The sequence below is a fragment of the Python bivittatus genome, unplaced genomic scaffold, assembly GCF_059951505.1.
Source record: "Python bivittatus isolate LINGU-HERP-01145 unplaced genomic scaffold, Pbiv_v1 ctg000060_np1212, whole genome shotgun sequence".
Lineage (NCBI taxonomy): Eukaryota > Metazoa > Chordata > Lepidosauria > Squamata > Pythonidae > Python > Python bivittatus.
Genome location: NW_028277044.1, coordinates 19,504,712 through 19,531,930, shown reverse-complemented (window position 1 = coordinate 19,531,930; position 27,219 = coordinate 19,504,712). Strand labels below are relative to the sequence as shown.

The 27,219-nt window shown below is 38.7% G+C and overlaps 2 protein-coding genes and 1 long non-coding RNA gene across 5 annotated transcripts in view; 2 read left to right on the top strand and 1 right to left on the bottom strand.

Moving 5' to 3' along the window:
- The window catches only part of NPAS2 (neuronal PAS domain protein 2), a 74,652-nt gene extending 58,884 nt beyond the window's left edge, over nucleotides 1-15,768 (top strand). Inside the window, exons 15-20 of one of the 3 annotated variants that reach the window (XM_025168187.2) lie at nucleotides 1,990-2,136; nucleotides 5,608-5,796; nucleotides 6,643-6,830; nucleotides 8,688-8,777; nucleotides 11,273-11,450; nucleotides 14,405-15,768. In XM_025168187.2, coding sequence (XP_025023955.2) covers nucleotides 1,990-2,136; nucleotides 5,608-5,796; nucleotides 6,643-6,830; nucleotides 8,688-8,777; nucleotides 11,273-11,450; nucleotides 14,405-14,578 — 966 coding nt within the window. In that variant the 3' untranslated portion in view covers nucleotides 14,579-15,768. Of the gene's footprint in view, nucleotides 1-1,989; nucleotides 2,137-5,607; nucleotides 5,797-6,642; nucleotides 6,831-8,280; nucleotides 8,778-11,272; nucleotides 11,451-14,404 lie in introns of those variants that run through there. The other 2 variants (XR_015795418.1, XM_088136614.1) reach the window with 2 other exon arrangements.
- On the bottom strand, nucleotides 4-21,607 carry LOC148216450 (uncharacterized). The gene is made up of 3 exons (XR_015795419.1): nucleotides 21,564-21,607; nucleotides 5,684-5,763; nucleotides 4-304 (listed from the first exon to the last, which is right to left on the bottom strand). It is a non-coding gene; the product is annotated as an uncharacterized LOC148216450 (long non-coding RNA).
- Nucleotides 21,608-27,219, top strand: RPL31 (ribosomal protein L31). Its single transcript, XM_007430630.3, has 5 exons — nucleotides 21,608-21,694; nucleotides 23,481-23,587; nucleotides 24,671-24,796; nucleotides 26,287-26,399; nucleotides 27,151-27,219. The coding sequence occupies exons 2-5, from the start codon at nucleotides 23,481-23,483 to the stop codon at nucleotides 27,180-27,182; spliced, it is 378 nt and encodes a 125-aa protein (XP_007430692.1). The 5' UTR covers nucleotides 21,608-21,694; the 3' UTR covers nucleotides 27,183-27,219.

Sequence of the window (27,219 nt, the reverse complement as noted above, 5' to 3'; positions counted from 1 at the left end):
AAATTCACATATTTCTGCTGACACATCTAGATATATTTTTACAGTTTAAATATGAAGACAAATCTGTTCCAAACAAAGAGGAAGCATAAACTTTATGTGAAATGTTCATTTTTAATTGAATTTGGAAGAATATGACATTACAAATTTTATTCACACTGGCAAGAAGTAACTTCTCGGAGCGTGCTCTGCCCTATAAACCAAATCATTTTGCACATATAGAAGTTTCTCTGCCATTGGTTCCCCCAGTGCTAGGAGAAAAGGAACATCTGGACATCAAGGTCTGTCCGCTGCTACTGTTGCCACCCTATAGTGGAACACAAAGTGAACAATTAGAAAAGTTAACGAGTGCAGTAATAATGACAAAAGCCCTTGGGCCCTTTTTAATTCTTAATGCATAATGAAGTCCAAATTATATTACTTTTTATAAAAGTGTTTTATTTTATGGGGGTGGCCAAGTAATTTAGTGGCCTAAAAGGAACCAAGGGCCTAGCTCTACTTTAGAGAAAAAGGGCCAAAGCTTACTTGTCCTTATTTCCATATTAAAGATTCTTTCATGAAGAAGAAAGGTTTCCCTATCTGATAAAATCATCCAAAAGCTGAAATGTATCTTCATTTAAGACATTGTACAGATAGTCCTCGACTTACAACCACAATTGGGATCGTAACTTTTGTCACTAAGTGATGCTGTCATTAAGTGAGTCACGCTCAATTTTATGACCTTTTTTGCCATGGTCATTAGCGAAGCCAGCTTCCCCCATTGACTTTGCATGTTGGAAGTCCTCTGGGAATATCACAAATGGCGATCACATGGGATGCTGCAGCCATTGTAAATACATGCTGGTTGCCAAGTGCCCAAATTTTGATCACATGACTGTTGGGACACTGTGATGGTCGTAAGTGCAGGAACTGGTCCTAAGTCACTTTTTTCAGCACTGTTGTAACTTCAAACGGTTGTTAAATGAATGGTCATAAGTCACGGACTACCTGTAATACCATAACTAATTACATAACAAGATATTTCAGGGGAAAATCTCTTAAGAAACCAAGCTGTACTGAAAATGTCTGCATTTGATTATAAAAGAGAAAGATTCATTGGTGCCTTATGAGTAAAGTCTGTACATTAAAGTATACTGCTTCCCTGAAAGAAGTAATCCTCATTTAGTGACCACAATTGTGACTAGCAACTCGGCCATTAAGTTAAGTGGTTGCTAAGTGAAACTGCGACTGTGCTTATGATCTTACTTCAGCTTTCCTTTGTTTATAGACCTGCAAATGCGAGGATTGCAAAGCTACTTTTTCATCACCATTGTAACTGCGAATGGTCATTGTACGAGGCAGTTGTTAAACAAGGACTACCTGTACTGTGCATATGAGTTATCTAGGACAGTTACCCCAGGGGTCTCAAACTGAAATCACTACAAGTGCTATATGAAGGGTGGCTTGAGGGCTCTAACATATGGGAAGCTCCCATACATTGATATAAATATGTCTAGCAGTCAAAACTAAAGAAAATTAGTAGCATCACAACATGCCCTACCAAATATCAAGTTATCAAAGAAAAAAAAAATCCACTGCAAAACAGACCCAACTCTCCTTGCCAGCAGTAGCAAGTTGAGTGGCCCTGGCCCAGCAGTGTCCCAATGTAGACCCAGGAATGCTGAAATGCCCTGCTCTGCTCTGCTCTGCTCTGCTCTGTCCATGTATGGAGCCATTCCCCTGCTCCAAAGCCGTAACAAGGCGGAACCAGGCCACACCTTGGCCTGGCTCCAATAACATGCTGAGGCAGGAATGGGTTTGGAGCCTAGCTCTCCTTCTAGCCCAAGGCAGAACACACTCCCTTCTACCATTCTGGCCCATTCCTTCCCCTCAAGCACCGCTGTCTGTCCCAGAAAATGACCTGGGTGGGGCTGCATGTTTGAGACCCTCAGCTTTCTAATATTGACCAACCTGAGTAGAAAAAGACTCAGTAATCTTTATTTCTTGTTTAAGCTCTCTGCCCAGTTTACTATGTTCCAAACCATCAAAACCCAACTCGAGCAGCGGACACGTATACTGCAAGCCAACATTCAGTGGCAGCAGGAAGAGCTGCAGAAAATCCAAGAACAGCTTTGCATGGTACAAGATTCTAGTATGCAGGTTAGCAGAATACCACAAAGTACATATTATTTAAACAAATTATTTTAATCCAGCAAGTGGCAATTACTAAATGGAAAAGAGCTGCCATCACCTTGATGTGTATTAAGCTCCTGCTTTGACAAGTATTTTATTTATTACTTTATTACTGAGCTTCCTCAGGATGTATCTGAGGAACTAGCCCTTCGTGGCATAGGACCAGATTATCTGAGGAGCCGTCTTGCCCTGGTTACTTCAGCCCGCCCCACTTGGTCCAGCAGAAGGGGCATGTGCAGACCCCACCGGTCAAGGAATTTTGCCTGGTGGGGTCTAGGCAGAGGGCCTTTTCTGCTGTGGCCCCCACCCTATGGAACAATCTGCCTCCCAAGGTCCGGTGTGCCCCCACTCTCATGGCCTTCAGGAAAGGGTGAAATCCTGGCTGTGCCAAAAGGCCTGGGGGCCGGATGGGGGCTCGCACCAGTGGAGGTGGCTTGTGGGGTGATTGACCTTGCCCCCCACATCATCTTGAATGTTTTTAGTATGTATGTACAGGGTTTGTTGTTTAGATTTTATTTTTAATGGATTATTTATTTTAACTATTTATGGGGGATTTTTAATTGTTGATGGGGTTTTTGATTTTAACTGTGAGCCGCCCAGAGTCACCCGTTGGGGGGAGACGGGCAGCATACAAATTTAAAAATAAATAAATAAATAAACTAATGCAGCTGTGGATAACTGCCTTGATGCCCTCCAGGATTCCTGTTTCAATCTACTTTTAATTTTTAAAAATTTATTTTAATTTTACAAACCAAATAGGGAACTTGTGTATCCAGGAGCAAAGTATCAGGTTTTAGCGTTGTATGTAGCCATTCTTAGGAAATAAATATGGTGGGTGGCTGTAGTCCAGGGCTTTATTTACTACTGTGCCCACCGTTCAAAGTTCAAAAGTAAGTTGAAAAGAGCATCTTGTAGTCCCGAGAAACATGGTGGAGAGCAGTATCCTCAGCTTGTTTTTTGGAGCTCTGTGACAGACTGTGCAAAACAAGTGACACAAATCTCTCTGGGTTAACCAAAAGTAAAAAGTTTATTAAAAGCGTTTGCAAAGGCTGGTGGGCCTCACAGTGTGCAAGCAGGAAGCCACACCCACATACACACTCCAGCCTAATTATATACATTCCTGATTGCAAGTCCCTCCCCTTTTCCCTGTATGGCACCTTTATTTCCCAAGTCTCAATAAAGCCAAATAAAGAGACTTGAGACGAGGCTTCTTTAAGATAACAGATGTATTTTGATCAAGACACAGCTGGGTGACCCCAATCAACACATTAACAAAAGATGTTGATGAAATCACATCTCACAAAACAAACATCAGAGGCTGTATAGACATTTAAATCTGTAATCAGATAGTACATCCCCTCATACCCATACAAGGGATTTTTGGGACGGTCTGAGCAAGTGAAAGGTGGTTCTTAGGAAGGTAAACTTAAATGTAACTTTTTCTTCTGGTTACCAAGGGAATGGCATACAAGATTTTTCTTATCTCTAGAATGTAGGGCCCCACAACTGTTGCAAACTTGGTACAACAAACAGCTTGTACTCAGCTAATTGCTTATTTGAAGACAATCGGGCATTCAGCAAAGAGATAAGGGGGGGGGGAAGAAACCAGTGCTCTTTACAAAGCAAAAGCAAGTTAACCCTTTAGAAATAAAATAGAGTGCACTGTTACAGGTATGGTTATACAGTATATATATGCTTTACATCCCCATTGGCTAAGGTACTCAGGGTGTACACTCTTTCCGGCCGCTCTATGATTTCTTCCTGGTCCCTCCCACCTCATCCATTGCAAGTCTATGGTAATTTGCTCAAGGTTTCAGCTGATTGCATTATACTGACAAAGACTGCCCCAGATTAAATTAATTTAAAGATTGCTCCAGATTAAATTAATTTTTATTTACATTGTCCCACACAAGGAGACAACTTCCTCTCCATCTGCCACTATTTGATAACCATAACACTTAACACTACTTCCTTCTCTCTCACAAGACCATGCCTGTCGTGGCACACGTTTTACAAAAAGACAATGTGCCCTCAACATTCCAGATCTACCAAGCCCAAACCACTTATTTCATCATATGAAGATAAACAACTTGAGCTAAATGGGACAACAGATTCCCAAATGGGAATACTAATACAATAATAACCCCAGTCATTTCTTTGAAAGGAATGTCTTGGCATTATATTTTTCCTTCTGATGATATTCAGTAATAATTGCTGCTGATAATCGACAATAGACAAATGTCAGTTGTCCGCTGCCCATTTGCAGTTATGAAGAGGTGTTTATGACTTATACTTCAACATGTGTCTTCATTTTTTTTCTTTGCTAATGAAAATGTTAACAAGACTGTCAATTGGAAGAATTTCATTATGTGCTCCTTGTGCCTTGACACACTGAAGAAATATTTCTGGGATTTGTGTTGGCCCATATGTGCCATACGAGTTATTTACAAAAAAGAAAAAAAGTTCATTGGAATTTCAGTTATTCATGATATAACAATGTTTGTATAGAGCAATTAATAGACCAAGTACTGCTTATTTGGATTATAGATAGTATCAAGCCTCGGAAAATTTTGCTACCAATACACTTGGTGATCTTTTCATTTTTTTTCAAACTTCCTTTACTTTTTAATAAAGATTGGCTCAGCATAGCCTACCATTAAAGTCAATCCTCTCCCCTCCTTATTTTGTTTTTATATTGCTTATATGGGAGATTGAGACCCAGATTGGTATAGTGGTTACAGCACCAGGATAGGAAGGGAGGGAGGGGAGGGAGGGAGGGAGGGAGAAGATAATGGGATGGATAGAGATATACACACACACATATACACATATACACATACATACTGTGTAATATATATAATTAATTAATTTCAGAGAAGAAACATTACTGATAAATTTCTAATAAGGCATATAGATCATATCCTGAATATGCAATTACATTGGTTCCTATAATACTATAATGTTTACCATTAAGATTTCTGCATGCACAGTCACGCACGAAGTATCTTTATCCTAGGGATGCATACAGTAACTTTATTCTTTTCTAATTTTTTTCTATAGTTTCACCTTACTAGAGATTTGGAATTTCTTAATTATAAATTATGCATCTTACCTGTTTTAGAATAAATAGAAAAAAGATTCACAATAGAGCATAATAAATATGAATTTAAACTAGAACTTGATTTAGAAACTGAGACACCAGGTTTTATATCTTCTCAGGAGAAAAACCTTTCTCCTAGCCTCAGATGTGCAGAAAGAAGTAATGTAATTCCACATGCAATTCTAGTGCTAAATTCTGATAATAATAAAAAAAAAACTGCTGCTAAATAGTAGATTAGGTTTAATCTTATGATTTGCCTCACTTATCAATATTAAGATACACATTAAAATATTTTAGTACTTTTTCCCTTGGAATATTTTTTACATTGCTTCTTTCAGATGTTTTTACAGCAGCCCACAGCATCTCTGAGTTTTAGCAGTATTCAGCACCAAGAACCCCAAGGAAAGTCTGTACCTGATTCTCAGCAGCAGGAGATTATCCCAAGGTCCCATCTTAAAAAGCAGATTGCAGCTTCACAAACCACAGACCATCAGCTGATAGGAGAGGAAGATGTTCTATTAAATCAGGTACTAACTTGCCCTGAGATTGATTCTTGATAAATTCTTGATAACATTTCCCATTAAAAATGGACATTTAAACCTATACAAAAACAGGTTTTTCCTGTTTTCCTTGTTTCCATTGTCCACTGACTTTATTCTTTGTCTTTGCTTTTAGAACTTGTCAGCAGTATAGGACTGTGCAGGGAAAGTAAAGTTATCTTACCTTGCATGGAAAATAGTGATATTTTTATCCTTCTTCCAGATCATGACAATCCATTATTCTGGGAGTAGTCCAGCAAATTTTGAAAGTATATCTTTCAAATAGAAAGTGGTTCATGGTATTCCAGAAACCATGCTCAGTTTTAATATAGCACATATGGTCTGCAATTTAGTTGAAATGCCACCTTTAGCAAATCATTTTTACTTTGACAAACCTTATGTGAATTTGTCCAGGTTCATCAAAACGTGAAAAATAATACCAGCCCCATATTCCAATTGTAAAATAGGTAGCATTGAACTTCCAAGGGGTGCGCATAGTGTAATGACTTCTTTGAGAAAGCATGGCGATGCCAACTGACGTTGGCTGATCTGGAAAGAACTAAGCAGGGTCTGGCTGGCTAGTATTTGGAGAGGGGACCACCCATGGTTGTAGAGCAGACTGTTTACAAACAGTTAATGTGGAAAAAGGCACACCAAATTTCTTCCACTATTGCTGCCAATAAAACTATATTGCCTGGGTTTACCTCTGAGAAAGAACTAAATGGTAATTTAATGAAAAAAATCATGACTTGATTTTAACTCTACACCATGAAATAAACCCAATACTTTTTTGTTGATTCTGGTTGCCCTTACTATTATTTTAAACTGTTCTAGGATAAGAAATCTGTGAGAACCTCACAAGAGATTCAAGATAGCTGTCATTCTTCTGGCAATTTGATTTCGCCCTTGAGCAATGCTTCTGTGCTCCCACCGTCTTTGGCTATTGCGCCATCTCCTGCAGTTGCACAGGATAGCACCCTCCAGCACAGCCTTACAGACCTGGGCCATGATCGACAGCTAAGGTAAAAGAATTACAATAAGCTTGTGGTTTTTCTTTTTTTTAAGTCAAAGATTTATCATTATTTGCAGTAGTATAGTAACAAATTATATCTGATATTTAGATTATTACTATAACAGACCACAAACACATAGACATACATACATAACCTATCCTGCTATTTCTTTTCATGGTAAGCAATGTTATGCAGAGCACAGAACAGGTATAAATTTTTAAAGGGTTATATAACAGTGTTATGTTACAGATAAACATCCTGAATATACAGAAAAGGCTAGTTTTATTGGGAAGATTAGCATATTGAAAAATATACAAAGAGAATAAACTCAGAAATACATGTTTTTCATTTTTGATCTATAAATTGACATTAGCAATCCATCTGTTTTTTTTTTTCTTGTTAGGAAAAATACCTTATTTTATCTTCCTTTAAACTCACTTTACAATGAATAAAGAATACACACATACCTAGAGATGCAAAATTTAAAAAATTAACTCTCTAGGAAATAGAAAAAAATCTGCCTAAAATAAAATGTGAATTAAAAACTCCTTTACCATACCACCAAGTTAACTGCCACTTCAGATGATACTTATGGCTTATACAGTTGCTTCATGGTGCACAGAATGAATTGCTTCACAGTGCACAACAGCAAAATGAATGTGCATACAGGCATACATGTATTGACACAACTAGAACCAGTTTTCTAAGCAACTTTATGAGCCTTGCAAAAGTCATAACAGCTTTAATGAGCCTAAGAGAGCTGCTTCGTTTCAGTTGCAGAGCAATGTAATAGAATGCTTCACACTGCTCTGGTACACATTACTACATAAAATTCTCTCTGTTCTGATCTGGCAAACTGCATAAAGTTTTAACAATCAACTTCAGAGTAAACTAGTTACCACCATTATGTAGTATAGTTGTTTTGTATATTCCCAACAGTTAATGAGTTCTGCATAGAAATCCAATACAGTGATACCATATCACACAATAAAAGCTATAATTAGACTGAGTTTTCTGGAGGGCTTTTGGTAGAATGTCATCTTGTATGCAATTAAGAGATTATTTTGTATACATTCTATTAGGATAATTAATTTCACAATGGAATGATATTGTTTATTGGATTTTATTAATGGTGGTTTTGTGAATATAGTGTTACAGTATAATTTTATAATTATTGCCAAGATTTTATTATTTATTGTTATGTTATAGTGGGAATGTTTTATTATTTATACTTTATTGTGGATGTTTACTGTTTATTATTACATTATACTGTAGGTGTCGTTCAGAAAGCCACCATGAGTCCAAATGGAGTGTGCAGCATATATGTTTAATCAATAAATACTGTGACATACTGTGTTTGAATATATTGAAGTACAGTTTTATACAGTGATGTAGAAGTCAGAGGATTATGATTCCCATATTCCAATCCTGCTTCATCATGGAGTTCATTTTCTTTCAGACCATCCCGATTTGCAAGGTTATTGTGAGGATAACATGAAGGATCACACTATACAAGTCACCTTGAGCTCCTTAGAGAAAAAGCGAGATATCATAATAAGAAAATAAACAAACAGTCTCAGGGCAACAACAATGTGTAGATCCTTTCAATCAGGAATGGCTCTCCTTTTATTATAAGGACAGGAAGACAATTTACACATGTGATAATAAGGTTAGAATTTCCTGTTATCTAAGAATTGTGTGTTCCTGGATCTGGTTCAGATGCTAATCTTCTGGCTCCAAAGCATGCAACTCCCACAGGCTTATTAATAATTTCCCTCCTCTTCCTCCTCCTCCTCCTCCTCTGCTCTTCCTCTGTTCAATTTACTTGCTCTTCACTGACATGTTCTTTAATTTCTGGTCGCATAGACTGCTACTCAGTCAACCCGTTCAGCCAATGGTGCCTGGATCCTGTCATGCAAGGATAACAGATGTTGATGCAGCTGGACACAGTGAAAAGTACGTAACATGCAACTGTGGGCAGGGAAGTTTTGAAATTATGAGAGAAACAATATTCACCATGAAATCATGAAACTACATCTAATTTAGTGGTGGCACATGGATTAAGCAAACTGTAGTCATGGAACAACACTTTTAGTTTTGACAATCCATCCCTAAAGGGGAATGCGGTGGCGCAGCGGTTTAATGACGCTGAAAGTTGCCGGCCAGAAATGGTCGACACTTCAGCGGTTCGAGTCCAGACTTCGTGTTAACAGGGTGAGCTCCTGTTTCCTCCCCAATTCCTGTCAACCCAACAGTTCGAAAACTCACATGAGTAGATAAATAGGTACTCTCACTCCGGTGGGAGGAAAAATGCTGGTGGCGCTTTGCAAAGGGAGACGGGAGCAGTTGCCGGTAAGCACGAAACCGCGCTCGCCCGAAAAGGGTGCGAAGCAACGGAAGCCCTGCCTCCTGCGCTCGCCAGCTGGGCTCTGCTCTAGGAAGGAGGCTCTGGCAAACCACTTCCGAAACACTTTGCCTTGAAAACTGCAGGGACTCGTCCAAGCAGTCACTGCAGAGTCGGTAACGACTGAGCGCAGATTAAAAAAAAAAAAATGCAGTCCCTGCTATACATTATATAGACAAGCGGCCCTTGTTATCTATGGTTCTGTTATGGATAATTTTGTGTGTCCTCTGTTGCTAAAAAGACACCAGACCTCAGTATCCACAGGAAAGGTTTTAACGGTCCTGCAATTTTGGGGTTAGATGTTTGTTTTTATACACTTGTGCAAAATGTTGACAGGTTTTTACATATGTATAGAAGTATGTTTTTCAAAGTTTTGTTAACAGTGGTTTTGTTATCAGTGCTTGGAACCCCCATGAATAATAAGGGAGATATCTATATAGTTCACATGCCCACCCGTTAAACTTTCAAGTTCTCCAGGTACACTGTTTCTTTCCTATACAAGTGTCAGGCCTAGCCCAAGGAACTCCTGGAGACCGTGTAGGTTCAATCAGCAAGGTTTATTAGCTAGCGCTTATTTACAGAATCTTTTCAGACTGACCAGTAGTTCCCAGGCACAACTCTCTACTCTCTTCTGGAATGTTTAGGGATGCGCCAGCTTTCTCCGCTTATCTCCAGAGCGTTGCTCTGGAGACGAGAGCACCATTTTCACCCCCCTTCCTCCATTCCAGTCCATCACAACAAGTCATGTACTAATTGCTTTTTTGTGTAAGTTGGCTGTATGATTATTGATATCTAGATAAGCCCTAATTTGTGATGGACATAGAAATGCATATGCCACTGTAATAGAGCCGTACCACTAGTAATTTTTTTTACACCTCTGAGTCAGTTTTGATTCATGGCACCTGCCTGGACAAATCCCTGCAGTTTTCTTGTCAAGATTTCCAGAAGTGATTTGCCATTACCTTTTTCTTCCTTGGGCTGAGAGAGAGGGACTGGCCCAAAGGGCTTCCTGCCTAAGTGGAGGACTAACTCATAGTCTCCTGGTTTCTACAGTTATGTTCCCACTTCATGGTGTCTGTCACATGATGTATGGACCTGAGAAGGCAGGACTGAGATGAATTCACATTTTAGCAAAATCAAGAAAGTTGAGGTTCAAGCTTTGGTAGAACAATGTATCCAAGCAAGATGCAAATTCTAATAGAGCAAGGTCAAGACCATCAAGGGGTAGATTCATAAAGATGAAGTTTAAGCACATGGTCCAGGAGAGCTTCAAGTAGAACTCCTGCTATAGAGTCACCTTAGCAAGTCCAGATATTGCTTGGCAACAAGCTTATCAAACTTAGCCATCAACAGAGCTGCAGTTCCAGTTAGGCAGTTAGCTCAGTTGTTGGTAAATGAAGCCTTGCAGTCAGCCTGATCTGTACAGCAGTCAGGCCTGTTAAGATAACTGAACTGCATATGGCTTTCTCAAAACAGTTTATCTTGAAAACATGGGCTTCACAGGATGGATTATCCAGGACATGGTAACACCTGGGATAAACTTCTGGAGCAAATAGCTTTCTTGTAGTGATACTTCCTCAACATCTATTCTTTAGTCTTCTGAAGATACCTATCTCTTACCTTAATTTAACAGTTTCTTTCCTTGTAATGCCAAAATCCACAATTTCTAGTTTAAATATCCTTTCATATTTTCCAAGTCATCTAACTCACCTAACTGGCAGAACTAGTTGTGATCTTATGAGCACCAAAACAAAAATATCATAACATTAAACCAGTTTTTTCCGTCACTGCATTGCTCTCATCCCTACTTAACTTCTCTCATGAAGGAGGCCTTCCAAGAGGATTTTAGGTATGCAGACTATTCATTAAGGGTAGAAATTAATAGGGTTGATTGCTTGATATTAATAACAGCATTGTCCCCTTCACTACTTAAGAATAAGGAACATCTATTTTTTATCTGTTGTTCCTAACAGATTAGCAATAAAATTTAGATTTTGCTGTACAGTATAGTCTTCACTGAAAATCTTAAGACTATTTCTTTTCATAGGTATTTTCAAAAAATACAAGCTTGCCAAGGTTTGGAAGCACAGACTTCCAGCAACAGTACACCAGTTGTGCTCATGAGGCAACCAGTATTACACCCAGGATTCTCCGCAGCACCACCATCTCAACCCTCGTCGTTGCAATCTATGCATCAACATCTTCCACAGCAATGCTACCTTCAGGTGGGCTGGAACAAATATACTTTAATTTAAAGCTGCCCTGAATGTCTTTTAGCTGGAGGGGCAACGTAAAGCTCTTTTCAGTAATAATGTTTCTTCATTATTCTTCATAAATCAGTAAGGGTATTTCTTTCCTAGTGGCAAAAACAGAACTTGGCCGTGACTTACTGGCAGCAGCAGATGTCTGCTAGTACACAGATATGTTTGGGGCATGTAGTTTCTGTACATGCAGCAAAAGCATCCCATCTTTTAAGAACAATCCCTGTAGCAGACATGTTGCATATACTGTTTCATGAGTCATAACATACATCTATTTTATACCATATTGAACCCCAAGTTTTATTTGTATTTATTGCCTATATTTTTTTAAGTTATCTCAGACTGCATCTAGTACCTTCCTTGACCTACTTTTTTTTAGTAAGTTCATTGCATCAGCACAATCTCATTAAAATTAGTTTTTCCCATTAATCTTTAAAACACATCAATCAGTATAGTATTCCAATTACTATATTTTGATGTTTGCATTCAGAAGGATCCCTTCCCTAACATATTAGGTGCTGATTATATTGCAGTCAAAAGGTTTCCTGTCTCCAGATAAAATACAAGACATGTAGAAAAAGGACTCCAAGGACTCCATGTAGAAAAACTCAGCCAATAGCTGTACTGTGATAGTCTTAATGACTGCCAGCCAAGATCCTGAACACACTGCAGTAACTTGGAATATTATCAAGATTTTCTAAAATTTAAGTATCACCAAAATATTAACCAATAGTTCAGACAATTCTGCGTCTGTATGCACTTTAAATATAATGGAGGAACTGAAAGCTACCATAAATAACTCAACCATTCAACCCTCATCTAAGCAAGGTTGTCTTACCACACCAAACAGAATTGAACTGGGATCAAAAATCTTTGATTCTAGCCTACAGTTTGTGAGGAATAATCCAGAAAAGCATCACATACTTACTATTTTACCAATATTCCCTAATATTGCCTTTCTGCTGAAGTTATTCAATTTTGCAGTCTGTCATACAGGAACAATCATTTGGATTGTTTCTTGGTAAAATAGCAGTACTATATCTGCAGAAATGTTACATCATCCAAAGGACATCTGCAAAGGCATTTAAGCAAAACTAGAAAGAGTAGAATTCACAAACTCCCTCTTTCACACATGCGTATGACTTTGTGCATGGTAATATGATCTGTCAGTAGTCCCTGTTTGTTATGTTTATGGAGATAAATTGTTTTCCATCCATTCTTATGATTAGTGTGAGGATTCAAAAACAGAGTCTTAGGTGACTTTTTCCAATTGAAGTTTTCCTTTAATATTAGTGGTACCTCGGTTCATGAACTTAATTCGTTCCATGATTCTGGTCGCAAACCAAATTGGTTGCGAACCGAATCAAATTTTCCCATAAGGTTCAATGTAAATAAGGTTAATCCATTCTGACCCCTACGAATGTGGTCGCCAACTGATTTTGGTCGCCAACTGAATCATATTTTCCCATAAGGTTCAGTGTAAATAAGGTTAATCTGTTCTGAACCATATGTATTTTTTTTTAAACCACAAAAATATGAAACAAAGTACAGTACAGTACTGTACGAAGAGAGAGAACACTAACCTCGCTTGAGGCGACTTCTGGCGTGGAGGACAGGAAGGCGGGTGGGGAGGCGGTTATTGCTTGGAGGGAGAGTCCCCCTCCCTACAGGAAGCCACGACCACGTGTCACAGCAGGGAAAATGGCCGCAGGTCGTGTTCGTCACCCGATGCGGAGTTTGCGAACGGAAGCAAAATTTTGCGAACGGTGCTGTTTGTGAACTGAATTGTTCGTGAACAGAAGCGTTCATGAACCGAGGTATTACTGTACTTTGTATTTTGTTTTATGGGTTCCTGCTATTTAAACTATCTCTGTTTTATACTTAATCAAATTTCAGCTGTTTAAAATAGTTTCATTTTGAACTACATTATGTTACAGTGTTCTCCTAACAGTTCAGAATTTTAGCATCAGAGTAAAAAGAACAGCATTCTCTATTAGACACATTTCAAATGTTTCCAAACATAGCATGGAGTATTAAGGAGGAAGCTAACTGTTTGTCAGTTACAGCTTCTGTACTGTAAGAATGGAAAAAATGGTTCATATTTTATGTACATCACACAAGCATCAATATGTTATCTGGAACAAACTGTTTTAATATGATTGTGCAGGAAAATGTGCAGTGGTACACAGGGTCGTTATTTCTAAATCTGACTTTAGCACATTGTCTTTGTCAAGTGGAGTTCCTTTTGTTTTACAAATCCTAATAACTTCCTTGTTCCTTTTGTTTTTTCCTTTTGTTACATAGGAACTCCCTGAATGATGACTTGACATTGATTGCTTTTGATTTTATAGCTGCCACTTAAAAGAAGTCATTTTTTTTTCATGATGAACTTGAAATAGGAGATCATATGAACCCACCTTATCAGTAATAAAATCTATTAACAGATGCTGTCAATCGCAGGACATAAAACACACTCAATTTTATAACATGTTTGAAGTTTGTAATGTGCGATACAAGTCGTAAGTCCCAATGAACTCAGTTGGACTGATTTTCTAATGAACATGCATTGAAATATGCGATTAAAGTAAAATATTGATGCCAAACAAGGTTGTCATATAAAGGTTGGAGCTGTTGCAAAATATAATAGAAAACTATGTCAAATAGAAAATTAAGAGAGAATCCTTGATGACATTGGTTTTAAAAAAAGTCATATTCCCTGATTACTATCCAAATAAATAAGCCTTTGAGTAAATCAAAGAATTCCAGTTTGATTAAGCCTTTGGTCCATAATTGCAGCAAATGATTAGTATATTCAAATAGGTAATAATCACACAATATTTTTCAGTAAAAACTGAATTTACTATTTTTGACTTGTTGAACCATTTTTGATTGCATTACATTTTGTTTCCTGTATATAGGTACAGCCAGCAGACTCTTTGCACAGTGAACAAGCAGATTCTCTGCTCTTGCCTACCTACTCTCTACCGGAAGGAGGTATAGAGTACCACCACATGCCAGTGAAGCACCAACCTGCTGCTGCCAGAAGTACCCTGAGCTTGTCTGAATCTTTAAATGTGCAACACCGGCAATAGACTCTGCCTTCTCTGTCAATGCACATTTAGCTTTAACTAGTGGGAGGGGAATGTTTGTGTTATAAAGTATACTAGGAACTTGGTAAGATAGTGCAATAAAATGGAATGGGATCATTTTGCAGGTATTTGCACTATTTTGTGGTTATGTTATGAAATAGTAAGACTGTGTTTTAGATTCCATCTACAAAGAGTGAAATAACCATCTACAACATCTCAAAGCAGCTGTGTCTTTTCCCAGGAAAGATACAGCTACTTTAAGATTTTGCTGGCACTTGCTACGCATATGCCAAACACCTTCTGTAGATGGAATCTAAAACATTGTTCAGCAATAATGACCACTAATACTAATATGTACCACCACGTTTGAACTGGGGCACTAACTGGTACATGTTTGTAGAAGATTCAGCTAAATATTTTGATCAGGAAGTGTTCTCTTCTAAAAAAAAATCAAACAAAAAAGGTGGGAAAAAATACTTGGCTTTCACTATTTTGATCATTTAAAATGAAAACCACTGGTTCAGAAGATATACTGAGAAAGATATTATTTTTATTATGGTTAATTGTTAATTGTTTTGCACAACTGCACAAAGAGCATAACTTGGCACTTTCAATTAGGAAAATTCCTGTTTCAGTGGCCAAACAACCAGTGAGATACAACACGTTGTCATTTATTTAGAACAATCAACAAATCTTTAGTCTGTATACCCTTCGGACTCATAAACTGCAAATATTAAACTTGTTATCCTCACCCCACCCACTGTTACTACTGTCAAGAAATTACAATGGACAGCTTCCTATTCATTTAGCGTAGTATAAACAGTTAACCTAAGCACAATCATGCAGCTATTTATTCCAAGATACAGTCATATGTTCCAACTCTTTAAATATATTTTTTTCTCATAATGGAAGATTTCCTTCACTAGTCACAGAACAAGCATCTGAAGAATATGCACTGTGCTACAGCCCATTACATGATAAAATGCTGCAACTATATTACATATCTATTTCATGATTATATTTAGGATGGAATTTTCCTTAAAGCGTTGCACTTTGTATGCTTTATGTTAATGTTTCTAAGAGAGATTTTATGTTATTATAGAGTAAGTAGTGTAAAAAAAGTAGTAATTAAAAAACCAAAACCCCAACCTATTTCTATATAAAATAAAAGTATATGGGAATCTGTGATTATTTTGTGTATGGAAGATGAACTCTTTTTAGAACTCTTAGTTTTAAACTTTTTTTGTGGGTAAGAATTTTGTAATAAATGAAAAATTACTATGGTAAGACAGCTGCAGGCCTATACGTTGTGTACACATGTCTGCAGAAGGCTCTTGATAAGACACATGCTTTGATCAGAAACATACAGTGCCAGACCAACCTATGATTTGTGGTAACTTGGGCACTGCTCTGTTGACTTCCAACCATTCTGCCTTCCATTTCTCAGTCCTGTCCCTTGAGGCAAGTAGCAGAGTTCAGCAGGTTATAGTATTCAGCAATATTAATATGTTAACTATTCAGTGTGTAGTAAACACATAGTGAATACAGGTGCTCATTTACCAAGCAGTAACTTATTAAAACATACACAAAATATTCCTCTATAGCATTTTTCCATACAATCAGGAGAAGCTTCTTACATTTCTACTTTCTACAGATAACCCATGAATTGTACATCGATATTCATATTCAGTGCCATTCACTTGTATGCTATTTGGGGGCTGGTAGGATAATACAGGTAGTCCTTGGTTAATGACCACTTGTTTAGCGACTGTTTGAAGTTGCAATAATGCTGAACGAGTGGCACTTAGGACTAGTCCTTGAAGTTCTGACCATTGCACCACCCCCATGGTCATATGATTGCAATCTGGGTGCTTGTCAACCGGCTCAAATTTATGATGGCTGCAGTCTACCATAATCACATGATCACCATTTGCGACCTTCCCTGCTGGCTACCCACAAGCGAAGTCAATGGGAAAGCTGGCAGGGAAGGTTACAAGTTGCTTCCACCACTTTTTCTCCCGAGGAGCCCCCTATGGAGTATGAGATCCCAGGGATCTCATACTCCGTAGCACGCTCATGCTGCAGCACCCCGTCGCCAGCTCGTGTGTACTTGTGCAGCACCCCTGCCTGCATGCACTCATGCAGTGCCACAGCACCCCTGCCTCACTCCGTAGTACTCACCCGCCCTTCAGCCTGCTTGTGAGCCACCCAGGACTTGCAACTTACAGCTGGCTTCCCCACTGACTTTGCTTGTAGGAAGCCAGCAGGAAGTTGCAAGTCGTGGTCACGTGAGGTACTTGCTTCATGACCTGCAATTTTCACTTAATGACAGCAATGGGAACTGCTGGGATTGCCATCACTAGGCGATGCGATCACATGATGTCGCAGTTTACGACTGCACTGCTTAGCAATGGAAATTCCAGTCCCAATGACCGTCGTTAAGCAAGGACTACCTGTAGGTCTTACCAAATTGTATTAATTTTTCTACTTAACGCTTAAGGGCCTGATCACAACACTCTCTGTTCCCGCTATGTTGCTACATACTCATTGGATGCATTACAGCAGTGTTTAAAAATGCTTGATCCTACAAATGGCATATCTTGCAAAGAGCCATGTTTTTCAAAATGTAGTCCCAGAGCAAATCTTACCCCTGAAGAATCTTAAGTCCCAACCATCTGTACTCAAAAAACTTATTTTCAAACTCTGACTGCTCTTTTTCCATGCCTGTATAGAAGGCTTCTTCTGGGCATGTCCATTTGATGCCCACTTTATCAACGGAATTTATCTTCTTCCTATGTAATAGATCAGAGTGGATTACTGTAACACCCTGTACATGGGGCTGCCCTTGAAGAGCATCCAGAAACTTCAGCTGGAGCAGAGTGCGGCTGTGCAGACAGTTATGTGTTCCCATAGGATGGCGCATGTTTTGCTCTTTGCTCTGCAAGTGGCACTGGCTGCCAGTCTGCTTCCAGGTGCAATTCAAGGTGCTCCTTTAAAGCCCTACGTGGCATAGGAACAGCTTATCTGAGGGACTGCCTCTTCCCAATTACATTTACCCATCCCATCTGGTCCAGCAGTAGGAGTAATGCTGCGGGCCCTGTCTGCTAAGGAGTTCTGACAGGACCCAGAAGACATGCCTTCTCTGCTGTGGCTCCCACCATCTGGACATCACTCTCCCCAAGGTGAGGTTAGCTCCATCCAGAAAGTCCTTAAAATGTGTTTTTCCAGGAACCTTGGGGATCGCAAGGGGAGCCTGCAAGGTGGTTGTATTATGTGAATTGATTGGTATTCTTCTGCAATATTGATTTTTCTATGTTTTTAGTTTTACTTGTACTTTAGCTTTAATGATGGTTTTAATGATGGTTATACTATTTTAATCGTCACTGTGGTCGTACGCCACCCAGAGTCACGTTCTATGAGATGGGCAGCTATATAAATTTGCTAAATAATAATTTTAAAAATTAATAAACATCTTTGACACTGTCCTCTCAGCCAAACTCCCATACAACCCACCAACCAGCCTAACATAAAAACAACAGAATATAACCAACAAAAGCCACCAAGACATCACTGGACTTAAGCATCAAATGCTTGCTTAAAAGGAAGTATCTTCAGTTCCTCCCAGAATTACGACAGCCAAGAAGTCAAGAACACTTCTGGCGGCAGAAGTGGATCAACCACAGAATAGTTGTTCTGCCTTCTGGCCCCAAACTCCTCTAATGGAGATAAGACTTCAGCAGGCCCTTTCTAGATAATCTCAAAGGCTGGGCAGAATAATTCTGGATAAGGCAGTCACTAATGAAACCCAGTGTTGTGCTGCATAGATGATAACCAGCACGTGGCTATTGGACCCAGTATAGCAACTGCAAAATGGAGATTTTCCTGCAGTAATAGGTTTGACCTGCCAGCAGTCTAGAGTGATAAGAGCATGAGTTACTATTGCCAAAGCTTTCTGAGCCAGCTAGAACTGTAACTGGCACACTAGCCAAAGCTGAGCAAAAGCTCATCTATCCACAGCCTCTATCTACAGTATTCTTCAAGCAGGAGCTGCAGCTTCAGATGAACCTCCAAGTCATTGACTTGGTCCTTTAGTGGGAGCATAACCCTGTTGAGAGCTAATACTAGAATTAATATTTCTGGAAAGCCTAGATATTTATGGATGTGCAGCACCTCTGTCTTTCTAATCTGAACATGTTTCTTCCAATCTAGTCTCTTTCAACCTGTGGTTGATTTTCCATCAATCTTCCCCAGAAAAGGAAGGTTAGAGACCAGGAATCCTTCTAATATGGCTAAAAGGCAGGTGGCACTTCATTCTTCCTTGGAGAGGCACTGATTATCTCCTGATCCCAGCCATGGACACCTCTTTGGCTGGCCAAAGGATTCAGGTTGGGGATGGATTCAGCTCACAAGTGGCAAACCCTATCTACTTCCTCAAGTTCCATAAACTCAAAAGAATTCTGTATCATAGTGTGGAGTCACCTTGCTTAATGACTAAGTAGTCGGCATTGCACTCTGAGCAGCGGTATTACATTTTTTCAGAAATTAAGGACAAAGTAAATTGGGGAACGGTAAATTAACAGCCTTAGCCAACTGCCTATCATCTGCAGTTGAAGGATTGCTATTCATTATTTGCTTGACAAAAGGCTAGGAACAGAACAGAATTATGTGAGTTCTGATATGTGCAATTTGAGATGCAAATAGAAGTGTGGTTTTCATGATGATATTTTGTTTAATAGTATAATCAAATAGCCAACAACTGGAGGTGGAGAAATGTCTCTTTTTCAGCAACTGCTGCTTCTGTTTGTACTGTATTGATTAATTCTGTTTAAGGTTGGAAGCTACCTAGGAATAAGCCTTGTTAAATTTAATTGGGCTTGTATCTGAATAGGCACATAGAGGATTGCAGTGTGCAAAGAATAATTTATCCCAACATTCTACCAAAACAGAATGCTTTCATGGTTTAAATAGGATACAGAGAGGAGAGTTGGAAAGGCCTGCTGCTATATTCTTTGTACGGCTGCAGTCTTACACATGCCTATCTGAAAACAAGCTGCATTAAAACCTGTGAGAATCTCTTCTGAATAGGCTTGCAAAGAAACCTGTTCAACTGATAACCTTACCTACTCAAGGTACCATGCAAGGGAAAGGTTTATGCAACCAGTGATTTGTTTACTTCTAAGAAAGCATGCAGGGGAAAGATATTTGCAACAGGCATCCTTCCTTATTTTGGATGTGGGTTTTATTTATTGGACTCTATCTGCTTTAACTTTCCTGTATCAACACTGGAATATGGTTCTTGAAATCTTACTCAATACTGGGCTGTAAAAGTTTCTCAATATCTAGTGCAAACACATAATGAAATAAGCACAAAGAAATAATTAGTCTCCTTTGACAGACAGAATATGTATTGGGTATGAAGGGTTTTTTACACACTGCACTATGTGCAGAATGCTGAAATAACCATGTTGCTATTACTCTGAAATGTTGGCCACTACAAAGTTATTCCAAATAGGAAGACTTTTAAATCAAAAAATTGCACATCCATCATATTCAAAAGGGGTACTTGTACGTGTATTCTTCCTCCTACATGCCCCTCAAGAAAAAATGGAATAAGAAGGAGAACAAAATTATATTCTTACTTAACAAGCTATTGTAGCCAGCGGAAAGAGGACAAATGATACCTGATGGTTAGGCCATGTTGTGCTCTGCAGATATTCGATACAGTATTACATTTTTCTCAGTACTTCTCAGTACTAATAATATAGTCATGCTGGCTGGGCTATGGCAGTTGAAGTCCCAAATATCTGGAGATCCTCAGACTGCTTGTCTTTTATTTAAAAATTTGATTTCTTCTCAGGCAGGCTTTTTTTTCAACTGCAAAAGAGTTATCCCATACTAGAACATGGTGGTATCTAAAAGTCAAACAAATTAATGAACTGCTATAGATAAACATTCATTTCTGAAATGCTACTGCTGTTTTTGCTGTCTTCTGAATTAGAAAGCAGGTAAAGTAAGCCTTTGAAAAGTAAACCTGTTGGGTTCTTTCACATGACACATGAATTGTAAACTAACCAACATTTCAAGTATACCCAATCCCTATGCTAAGTTCAGGCACTAAACAATGGGGTGGGGAACAGCACACTACAGAAAGATGTTGAAGCTGTAGCATCTTTATTTAGTCACGGTTTCATTAAAAATAGAGGAGTTAGTCTTTAAATTTTAGCTTTAGGAAGATGGGGGGTGCGCTCTTAAAAACATTTTGGAAAGTTTGTTCAAAATATAGAGTGGTCAATAGAACCAACTGAAATTTGAAAGTACTACCAAATTATGCTTCCAAAAGTAATATTTCTGGCAGTTGTGCTGTATTTGCAGCGCATGCTGTTTGATTCTCATTTTATAAATGTGAGGTTTTTATAAGAATCTATAAATGATCATGTAAACCACATTTTCTTTTAAAGAAGTTAATATAGGACGGAACAAGAACCCCTCTTTTGTGGCACGAAAAACAACAATTATTTGTGGCATGAAAAGCAACAAAATCATTTATTGCTGCAACTGCATTCGCCAACATTTTGACTTTGATGAAGGGCTGGGAACAACATTAAGGCATTTTTCTTTCATTCCCATAATGGGGGATCAGAACATTTGAAGACTGAGAAGCAACATGAAGAATACAGAATAAAAAATGCGGTTTTACATGATATACAATTGGCTTGTGCCCGCTTAGTTTCTCTTTTCCTTACTCAACCTTAATGAAGAATTTTTCATCGGGAGAATACTGTTTGCACGTTTTATTCTGTTTTAAAGCAAATTTAACAGCCAATCGGGTCTCTTGTTTTGCTTGTTTTGCTAACGGAGAGGATGTATCCTTTATGTTTTCACTGCCTCTTATAAACATTTATAACTTCCACTTCACTAAATTACGGAGAATAAAAAAAGCTAAACCTGCCTGGCCGCCTTCCCTGACGAACAACCCACCCCTCCTCACCTCCGCTCTTCTAACCCGGAAGTTAACTATTCTTTCCGTTGTTCTTTTTCGATCTCTATGGTAGTTCCGGTTTCCTTGATTTCCTCCCATAATTCCTGTGAGCCTTCCTTTCCGAGTTTGTCTTAGGCAGGGTGAGTATCTGTAATGTGGGTTTTGGTTCTTATCCAGCTCCATCCGTACCGGTGGGCCTTTTTACCGGCGGGGCTCTGGGCCAGCCCGGCTGCTCGGGGGATGTAGTTCGCGGAGGACTGTATATTTTCGCTCTGGCGTCGAAAGATTCCCCGTAGGTGCCCGAAAGAGTTCTTTCTCGCAGCGCCGGCCTCCACGCAGGCCCGGTTCGTGTATGAAGGCCCGGTTCGGGAATATGTGAAAGTCGAGATCGCGCGAGTTCCTTAGAAGCAGCTGAACACATTAATGACTAACATAAAACAGGCTAGGAGGCAAGAAAGACGGTTGATCGCGGAGAAAAAATATATTCTAAAGAAGTTCCCAGGAAGATACGTTGAAAACGTCAAAAATCCTGGGCTGTAAGCTACAACACCTTTTTGTCCATCTAATGCCTTTGGCATGGATGAAAAGTTTTTGTGGTGATTCTCATCTTTAGTACTCAGCAATTAAACTGTATTCAGAAAGTTTAATTCATCGCCCAATAATCGTGAGTTCATTTATTCTTGTCTGTAGGTGTGCAACATAGACTCCCTTGGCTGGTGTGGGTCTTCCGGGCTGTGTGGCCGTGGTCTTGAAGTTTTGTTTCCTAACGTTTTGCCAGCACCTGTGACCGGCATCTTCAGAGGGCAGGAGCACAGACAGGAGCAGTTCTCTCTGTGCCCCTGCTCCTGCTCCTGTCTGTGCTCCTGCCCTCTGAAGATGCCGGTCACAGGTGCTGGCGAAACGTTAGGAAACAAAACTTCAAGACCACGGCCACACAGCCCGGAAGACCCACACCAGCCATCGTATGCCGGCTGTGAAAGCCTTCGACAATACATAGACTCCCTTGTTGCAATCCTTGGTGGAATGTTTCCTCAGAGCATCGGCCATTTGTGCTCTCCTTTAGGGTACTGTGTAAAGAGTTGTAATAGGACTTTCTACTTAGTGCTGCATGGCACAGGATGGGCTCTGCAGCTATGTAGTAAATATAAGTAAATTTAAGTTTTTAATGCTTTTTTCACTACTGATACTCCACATATTATAGCTGCAGAAAACTGCACCATTGAATGCTTTGTTTACTATTCTAGAGTTTTGTTGAAGTAGAGGAGGATTCCTTTTGCAGTGTTTGGGGTCCAGAGGATATACCAATTCCTATTGTTTCTCAGTTCTATCTTGGTTGCAACACTTATTTATAGAGGGAGTGATGCTCAGTGACTCTAACTGCAGATTTTAAGGGGCTGAATATGGTATTATGACAAAGCCTTAGTGACTCACATTGTTAACCTCTCTAAACTTATTTTGCCACTATTTTTCAGTTCTGTATCTGCCTCTCACATAGTTAAATAATTTTTAGTGAAATAGTAAATGTGAAAGTATATTGAAAATCTTGGACAAAAATCTGGCATTGCTCTTACGCTTGTCCAAAATGGTTTGATAGTCCTTTCATGTCTTAGTGTAACCCAAATCTGGTTTGGGGCTCTCCAAAAATTCAGGATCAGATTTTGTAGATAAGGATGGGTTGCAAAAACAAGAATAATTCCATTACATATTCTGCTAACAGAAGCCATTTCTCATCAAGAATTAGTTGGATAGTGATGATTATGCATTATTAAATAAGTAGATTCACTATATCAATGTAAGTGAAGGAACTCTTTCTAATCTGGGTACATATGTATTGACTGAAACTTGATGTAATACATTTTGATGTTGTACTATTCTACGATATTCTGTGTATAAAATATTCTTTCTTTTATTACTTGCTATGGGCAGATGGCCCCTGCAAAGAAAGGTGGTGAAAAGAAGAAAGGCCGATCAGCCATCAATGAGGTGGTTACTCGAGAGTATACGATAAATATTCACAAAAGGATCCATGGCGTGTGAGTGGCTTTTCTCTGATATTCATTTTATTTTTCATAATCGTAAATGCATTGATGGTCAGTATAATACATCTTTCACTGGCATGTCATTTTAAAATGTAGGAATTAACACAATTGCAAAGAGTCATAAAGAATACTTTAATGTTTAGCTTTTATTGTTTATTTATAGTAACAAAATAATTCTTCACAGAGGATCTGTACAGATTTAATCCTGTACTTTTTTGTTTTTTGGAAATTTGATCAGGTCGTTTTGTTAATTCCCTTTTAAAATACTTCTAATTTTTTAAATACAGAAATAAATCAGCGATAGCTAAGGTTGGTTCATAAGAGGTACTTACCAGATTTATTTCAGAAGAAATAAGTTAATGCAGAGTGGCACAAACGGTAGAGGCATTTAATCCATTAGAACCAGTGAAACTTCAAGAGTGTTATGGAGTTGGGCTTAAGTAAAAACCCTGAAAGGTAGTACTTAGCTGGTTGTCATAATTTCTAGTTTGGGGGAAAGTTTGAAATGAAAATATTGGCCAGCTGGCTGTCATATTTTTTAATCAGAAATATGACAGCGCTGCTGTCAGACTGATGCTGCCAAGGGCATAGTTTGAGAGCTCTCTAGAACTTTCTGGATTTACACTGTTTTGCCCTAACACACTTTGTTAGGGCAATAAAGTCCCTGAATTTTGCTACTGCAAATTGTTTCCAAAGCATACCAAAATAATTTTGGACTTCCCAGAAAATGGAACAAAGAGCATAATAGTTTTTGTTTTGTTTTTAAATGGTGGCTACTGTTTGTACTCAGGATTTATGTCCTTTGTATTCAGGACATACAAGCTCATTCCTCAGAGCTTTAAAGCAGCTGTGTCTCAGGAGATATGACTGCTTCAAAGGCTGCCCCGGCTTTCTGCATGTGTGAGCAGTTGTGTGCATTCACAGTGAAAACATTGCATGTGTGTGCATTCACACATTTAGCTGTGCGCTTACTTTGAATATTTTGGACATACTTTTTATATTATTTATAGCTGATGTCTAGGTACAAAAGGGACCTTTGACTTGATGGTCCAGTCTTATTCTTTTTTGCACTCTTAGGGGCTTCAAGAAACGGGCTCCTCGTGCTCTTAAGGAGATTCGAAAATTTGCCATGAAGGAAATGGGTACTCCTGATGTACGCATTGACACCCGTTTGAACAAGGCTGTCTGGACGAAAGGAATAAGGTATCAGACTGGATCCTTGGGCGAGGTGCTCTCTTGTTCTTTGCTCAGTGCAAAGGAAATTTACTTAGTTTATTATTAAAGTGTTTGCTGTTGCACATGTATGACTGGGTATGATGACAGGTCTCTTAGGCCTAGTACAGTATTTTAATACATTCAGCTGCTAGGTTGGCTGCTAGTACAAAATTTTTACAACTAGGATGGGAATGTATAAATTTATTTGTTAGTTTATAGCATCCCTTTCTCACAAACGCAAGGCTCTCCCTTCCATAATAATCTGTCCTACGGTTTTTCCCACAATCCTGTGGAGTAGGGTGGACTGAGTGATTGGTGCTCCTTAATATACTTGGCCATAGGTGGCCTTGAACCTCCTGGCCGTAATCATCATCTTAAGCATTGCATCACACTAGCTATCATTCTTTTTGCCTTGTTTACACCTGGAAAGTTAGGTAGTTATATTTTTAAAAATTGGTGATCCAAGAGTATCTCTATATAATCTCTGATCGGCACCAAAATCTCACCAGGTAAACATTGAAATAACTATATCTACTCTGTTTTTTAGCTGAGCAGACATGCCACTACTCAACATCTTGTTTTCAAAAGTTGTATTCAGCAGGGCATATATTTAATAAATAAATTAAACAGTATTTTAAAATATTGGCATTGCTATGTTTCCTGGATGAGTGTCTTCCCTCATTTTTCTGATGTATAGCTTTCCATCAGAACAATCTTTGATCCAGATGAATTGTAGAACCATTGCAAAGTAGATTCAGCTACTTTGACTAATCAGTTGACTGGTGAAAACAAAGAGCAGTTTTGTGCAATCCGTAATATATATGGTAGCTATATTAAGTCATTGTATGAATTACTTTTTATGTAATTCACTAGTTCTTACAGCTTTAATAATTAGATACAGTTAGAGATGCAAGTGACTCATGACTTGAAGAACAGGCTACAGGTAGTCCTTGCTTACTGACTGCCTTGTTTAACGACTGTTTTAACTTACAATGGTCTAAAAAAACAGCTTTGCGACCAGTCCTTGCATTTATGACTTGCAGCATCCCATGGTCATGTGATTGCTGTTCATGTGGTTCACAACTGGCTTCCAACAAGCAGAGTTAACGGAGAACACGGAAGTAAAATTCCAGTCATGTGATGTGTCACATAATGACTGAACGGGAAGTGCTGTAAGCCCATCAAGTCACGTGATTTTCTGTTTATGACTGCAGCACAAATAGAAAACTACCAGCAGTTAGTGAGAGCTGCCAGTCCCAATTGTGGTCGCTAAGTGAGGACTACCTGTATTTACAAATGGTTTTAAATAAGCAGGGCAGCTAGAAATGAAGCAAAATTTTCATTTTGGGGGTTTCTTAGCTAAGAAACAAAGGAAATCCATTCTGCTATTATGTATAGCTTGCCTACCTTTTGGAGAGGCAAGGAAGCACTACCAAAAATTAAAGAACATGCTTCTAAACATTACAAATACTTTATAGGAATGTTCCTTATCGTATCCGTGTACGCTTATCCCGAAAGCGCAATGAAGATGAAGATTCACCCAATAAGTTGTATACACTGGTTACTTATGTGCCAGTCACCACTTTCAAAGGTAAATTGTTTTCTACATTAGACCAGAGATCCAAACTACTTTAAATTATGCACCTTTACCAATGTTAAGTAATTCCACCATTTTTCAGAAAAATAAATTACATACCGTATTTTTCCGTCAATAAAACGCCCCTATGTACAAGACGCCCCCCCACTTTTCCAACCCAAAATTAAGAAATCAATATTTTAAAGATAGTGCAGAACACATTTTTATTTAGTAATTAGTTAACATTTACCTGATAAACTCAGTGGGAGGAGATCCAAACCGTCTCTCTGCAGCTCTATTTCCATGCTCTTTTGCATAACTGATTACATTCAATCACGAGTGAAACTGCCGATAGCTTGTCTCTGCAAACAGACTTCCTCCAATTGGTTTGTTCAGCATCAGCTGATGTCAGTTACATAAGGCTCGTGATTGGAACAAGTCTGTTTGCAGACTCAAGCTATTTCACTCGTGACTGGAGGCTAGCAATAGGAGGAAGCCTCTTTGCAGAGACAAAGTATGGGCAGTTTTGCCACCGTGCGGTTCTCTCCTCGGCTGACTTCCTTGAATAAGACGCCCTTCAATTTTTAGCATAAGGATTTTAGAAAAAAGTATCGTCTTATAGTTGGAAAAATACGGTATATTGTATTCTGGGGAGAATTGTGGGGAGATGGGCGGGGACAAGTCTATTAAATAAATAAAAATAAATTCTTTCAGATATATTCAGTTCCCTCAGTAACTTATGGTTTCATTCTTTTTTTGTTTGCAGGTCTACAGACTGTAAATGTAGATGAAAACTAAGTTTTTATTACAATAAAAATGCTAAATTGGTATTAAA

Excerpts from the sequence above, each read along its gene's own strand:
- RPL31 (XM_007430630.3), top strand. The coding sequence starts at position 23,481 with ATGGCCCCTGCAAAGAAAGGTGGTGAAAAGAAGAAAGGCCGATCAGCC. Across the intron at positions 23,588-24,670 it reads CACAAAAGGATCCATGGCGT|GGGCTTCAAGAAACGGGCTC; the intron begins GTGAGTGGCTTT and ends TTGCACTCTTAG. Across the intron at positions 26,400-27,150 it reads GCCAGTCACCACTTTCAAAG|GTCTACAGACTGTAAATGTA; the intron begins GTAAATTGTTTT and ends TTTTGTTTGCAG.